This window comes from Apaloderma vittatum, unplaced genomic scaffold (assembly GCF_000703405.1).
Source record: "Apaloderma vittatum isolate BGI_N311 unplaced genomic scaffold, ASM70340v1 scaffold16158, whole genome shotgun sequence".
Taxonomy (NCBI): domain Eukaryota; kingdom Metazoa; phylum Chordata; class Aves; order Trogoniformes; family Trogonidae; genus Apaloderma; species Apaloderma vittatum.
The window spans coordinates 1-5,603 of NW_009732545.1; the positions used below are offsets into that span (position 1 = coordinate 1).

Below are 5,603 nucleotides of genomic sequence, written 5' to 3' on the forward strand. Positions count from 1 at the left end.
AACTCAAGAGAAGAACCAAGCTGCTTCCTTCAAGAGCAGCTTCAGGCTACAGCCCAAAGAAGAAGACTCTTCCACAGTCCACATTTTGGCCACAGGAACATGACTTTGCAGCTTTCCTCTGCCTGGATTTTTATCCTCCTCCTTCCGGGCCTGGCAGATGGAGGAAAACTCCTGGTGGTGCCCATGGTTGGAAGCCACTGGCCTAGCTGGTTGAAAAGCTCACTGAGAAAGGACATGAGCTGGTGGTGCTCCTGCCAGAGGTCAGCTGGAACACGGGAGTGACAGACGCATACACGGTGAAAACATACCCAGTGTCTCAAACACTAGAAGAGCTGGATAACGCCTTTCAGGAGTACGTTGCCACTCACCTGAAGGATCTGCCTTTCCCACTGAACACTGTAGCACTTTACAATGTCTCAGCGCACGTTTTCAGCACGTTCTTTGTTCAGTGCAAGGACCTGTTCAGGAGCAAGGAGACCCTGCAGTACTTGAATCAAAGCAACTTCGATGCTGTCCTAACAGACCCCATTTTTATATGTGGAGCCACACTTGCAAATTATCTTTCTCTTCCATCTGTGTTCTTCATGAGAGGACTTCCTTGCAACCTACACTATGTAGCAACACAGTGTCCAAGCCCTCTGTCCTACGTCCCGAGAATCTTTACCTTCAACTCGGACCACATGACTTTTTTCCAGAGAGTGGAAAATGCATTGATTTCCCTCCTTGAGCTTCAGTACTGTAATGATTACTACAAAGATGCATTAAAGCTGTCTTCTGAAGTTCTTCAGAGAGATGTATCCCTGACAGATATCTTTAACTCTGCTTCCATTTGGATTCTGAGATTTGACTTTGTGTTTGAGTACGTCAGACCAGTGATGCCCAATATGGTCTTTATTGGAGGTATCAACTGTGCTCAGAAGAAACCGCTGTCTAAGGTATGGGAATTTCCCTTCATACGTATTTTCCACTGAAACGTGATTCCATGGCTTCTGGAAATTTAGTGCTATTGGGGTTTTTTATTATTATTATTTCTGGTTATTACTTAATACAGTCACCTTTTGCAGTTGTTTTCCACAGACTGAAATCAAATTACCTTGACTGAATTATTTTTTTGAATTAATGATGATTTTTGTAACAAGTGCAAGAAGAAATGGATTTCATCTGCTCTCTAGAATTTACCATCCTCAGTGAATGTATATAATTCACCAAACACATGCAGTTTTGATTTCATTTTCATGCAGCCTAACAGGTATTTCTTTCCCCTGACCATAAGCATAGAATCACAGAATGGCCGAGGTTGGAAGGGACCTTAGAGATCATTTAATCCAACCTCCCTGTCATGGGCAGGGACGCCACCTCTCAACTAGACCAGGCCACATATCTCAAAGACCCTGCTTTGAGAGTCATCTTTTAACTCTAAGCCCAGTTAATTTGCTTTTATCTTTTCATCCCATATTGTTACCAAACTAGCTGTCAATGTTAATTTATTTCTGTTTGTAGATGATTGTGAAACACAAATGTCATGTTTAAATGGTAAGAATTAATCTAAAACAGTGTCTTTGGTGAAAGATACTTGTTTGCAAAACTCACATAAGTTTTTATACCTAGTTTTTGACATTTGCTTTTACCAGAGTTGTTCTGCACGGTATTTAATGCCAATCTAGAAATTTACATCTCTTTTGATAGTTACCATACAGTCTCTAATATAATTAATAGTGCTAGACATTTCTTTCCAGCCATAAAGCAGGGCACATATCGCTTTCTATGAAATTACTCCCTCATTTCTGAATGTGGTCACACAATATCACTGCCTAATTGCAGTACAGTATCTTTGAGCTGAAGGGCTTTTTTCTTTCTTCTTGGAGATTTTTTTAAAACACTTTGGCAGGCTTATGCATAGTCCACTGAACTTAATAAAGAATAAGACAAATAATAATATTCTAAATTAGAACATTGGAGTAAAATTATAAATAAGACATTCTCTCACATGAGGGTCAAGAATGAACTTTGTAGTTTGAGATTTAAGGAGCAAATTCTTGCTGATTGTGTGACATAAGTCTTTATATCTTTATGGTCTCAGAGCTGCAAACAGTTTGTAGCTAGCTACAAGGGTAGCTACAAGGGTAGAGCTATCCTTCCCTCATTTTATACCTGGCATCTCCCATCTTCACACAGACACATGTCATTTAGTGGAAAACACATGTTCCAAACATGGAAAAACCTTGGGTATTCCTCCTATCTTCAGTCTGCCTTTTCTAGCTATGTTTTCTACAGACAGCAGAGAGATTTCTCTTATTTCAGTTCCAACAGTGCTCAGCAGCAAGGCAATAATGCAGTAGAGTGTAAACAAATGTGAAGTGAATCACATGGGAGAAAAAAAATCTACCTATCCATACACAATGGTAAGCCCTTGGTTGATCATTTCTGTTCAGATGTATAATCATGTAATAAGATTAGATAATTCTCTTAAACCCAGTAGCCCATTGCTCAACAGACAAAGAAAACAAAAGGTTAAGGAAGGGAGAGGGAACAAGAGGTTCAAAACGCTTAATCTTTTCACAGGCGAGGAGCTTAAGCCGCAGACCTTTCTATTACACCCCTTACCATAGTTTTCCACAGGCAGAGAAACTGGGCTTCATGGCCTCATCCCACAAGAAGGCTCCTTTCTGCCAGATCTGACATGGCCGGGGGGACTCCCTGATCTGGGAGCTGAAGGCATTAAGGTGCTGAGGACCTCCTGCTTTTGTCTTGTCCCGCACAGGGATATTTGTCTTATCCAGCTCGGAATTAAATCTGAAGTTCCGCGACACTCCTGAGCTGTAAAGCATTGTCCACAGCCTGCACTCTCAGAGGGAGCGGCAGAACATGCAGCCACAGGACTGGGCCTGACGGAACACAAACTGCACTTATTCATTGACTAAGATAACACACTGGCTGCCTCAGGCTGAACTTCCTCTTGTTCTGCAGTTTGCAGAGACCTATCTCCGTAGCAATTACATGTTCATTAACAGACACATAAATCCAGTTGCCAAGTCCCAGGGAGCCTGGAGGTTTAATACAAGGCTCCCAGGAAATCAGACTCAACACTTGGGTTAAGCAGAAGTCCTGCACCAGCTTCATTCTCTAATGACTCCAGAAGTACCTGAAGGCTGGCATGGTAAGTGGTCCCTTATTAGGGGGACATCGCAAATGAACTCGGATTGTGAGCCCTGAGACGCTGATGAATATCTCATCTTTAGCCAAAGGTAATGCAAAGTTGCTTTTTTGAGCAGCTTGTAAAAACATAGTTCATATGATCTGATCAAAGCAAAGATCAGAAATTAAGCTACAGCAACCATTTAAAGTGGCTCCTGGTTTGTTTTTTTTTAACCTAAAACACCTATTATTTATTTTAAAAACTGGTTAACATATAATATTAAACTAAACTTGGATTTAAGTAGGTAGTTACTCCAGTCAAGAAGAAGTGTAACTGAATAAAGACCCCGTGGTTTGTCTCTCCAGCACAAGAATTAAGAAAGTTAAGTCCTGTTCTGAAATCATATAACAAGTAGCTGCTGAGGCATCAATTTGCTGTCTTCTTCCCTTAGTGCCATTCACTGTTTGCAGCTCAGGTTAGGAAATATCTGCACATCCTTTCTCTCTGTTCTCTGTTTACCTCTAATTTGTCTTTAAAAAAAAATAAAAATATGTCCTTCCTGTGGCTGCCTCACCTTTTCCACAGTTTTTGCTCTGATGCTCTGGTTCTAAAAGTAGGGAGTCTGTTGAATCCATTGGAAAGCGTAGCCATACCAGCAACAGACTTGTTGTCTTATTGACACTGGAAGATGAACTTTGTATTGTCTGTATCCAGCCAGTTAAATTTTCTGACAACAATATTGGGAAGTTAAATATTTACTTCTGCAGTCAATAAGTTTCCTGCAAAAAAGTTAAAGCTTGTGTGGACTTTTATATAAAGGACTGTGTCAGAATTCTCCAGAGAACAACTCTCTGGTTCACTTCCACCAAAATGGCTCTTCCGCTTCAGTATTTTTACCAGTATACTGGCATATTTTTCCTTCTGGCATCATCTTTAATCTTATCTGAAGGTGGAAAGATCTTGGTGATACCTCAGGATGGAAGTCATTGGCTCAGTATGCGCCCAGTAGTGGAGAAACTCCAGCAAAATGGACATGAGGTTGTTGTGGTTGTACCATCAACAAGTCTCCATATGAAGTCGAAGGAGCCTCACAATTATACAGTGCAAGTATATCCAATACCTTTTGATCAGAAACATTTAGATTTTGCATTCAAGTCATTCATTAATGCTCATTTTATTGAACAATCTGTTTTGAACGTTATTATTACGATGTATCAAAGCGCATTAGAAATTTCCAGGTTCTTTTTTGGCTGCTGTAAGAGTCTTTTGCAAAACAAAGACATGATGCAGCATCTGAAAGACAGCAAATTTGACGTGGTTTTCACAGATCCAATTATGTTGTGTGGACCAATAATTGCTGAGTATCTTTCAGTTCCTTCCGTCTACTTTTTGCGGGGATTTCCTTGCGGTATGGATTCTGAAGCTGCTCGGTGTCCAAATCCTCCTTCCTATGTCCCCAGATTTTTCCTAAATAATACAGATACCATGACATTTGCTCAACGTATTAAGAACATGCTGGTCTTTATGCTGGAGTTTGTTTACTGTAAGCCTATATTTGCCCAATTTGAAGAACTTGTATATGAGATTTTTCAAAAGAAAGTGACAGCTGTAGACCTTCTGAGCCGTGGATCTGTTTGGCTGATGAGATATGATTTCGTGTTTGAGTTCCCAAGACCAGTGATGCCGAACATGGTTTTTATTGGAGGGATAAACTGTGATCAGAAGAAAAAACTGCCTCAGGTATAAAATTTTATTTTGTTTTTATGAAAATGAAAGAACATAAATGCTTAAGCCTCCTCCTTAGATCAAAATCTAACTGATGACACTTTGGTATTTGAAGATAGACAGCTAATAATGTAAAAAAGTTATTTCCTAGTATCCAGTATTCAGATTAAATCATATCCTGGCCAGTCTCAAGTCTGATGAGATATGAAAATTTAAGTGGCATGTAACTTTAATGCAAATGCTAAGTTGCCTTGTTGAACTGAAGCTCACCTGAATTTTTGTGAGTTGCAAACCTTCCTTCCCAACATGAGCCAGACTTTGTAGCTCCCACTTCATCTAAGTTTCTTATTCCTTGTCCATCTCTCTAAGACCTGTCCCTACAACCAAAGCCAGGCTTGGAGGATGTGGGTATATTGCTCTGAAAAATCCTGAAGACCATTCATAAGCACAGGCTGCTCCCTATCTGCCACACAGTGTCCTCCCTTCCCAGCTGTCTCATGGACTGTCCATCCATACTTCTGTATACCCTTTCTCCTTTCATACACATTGAAGGTTATAAGATGTAAGATTTTAGCTATTCACCAATTCTTTTTCTCTCAGGGTCATCTGCCAGATTGATTCATTTACATCTTTCCTGTTAGGTTAAAGTTTCAAAGCTTAACACCCAAAAGAAAGGCTTTCTAAAATATATCTCCCCATTCTTACCTAGGCTAATTAATCAGATTCTAAGCTTTTCTGGGTG

At 40.1% G+C, this 5,603-nt stretch overlaps 1 protein-coding gene and 1 pseudogene across 1 annotated transcript; both read left to right on the plus strand.

Moving 5' to 3' along the window:
- Window positions 1-258: 258 nt before the first annotated feature.
- LOC104278562 (UDP-glucuronosyltransferase 1-3-like) lies at window positions 259-2,823 on the plus strand (the record flags this gene model as incomplete). The annotated part of the gene is made up of 3 exons (XM_009875573.1): window positions 259-935; window positions 2,081-2,123; window positions 2,762-2,823. Coding segments are annotated over 3 exons (782 nt in total), but the record flags the coding sequence as incomplete, so codon positions are not given.
- A 366-nt stretch (window positions 2,824-3,189) lies between these two features.
- Window positions 3,190-4,882, plus strand: LOC104278563 (annotated as a pseudogene).
- The last annotated feature ends 721 nt before the right edge of the window (window positions 4,883-5,603 follow it).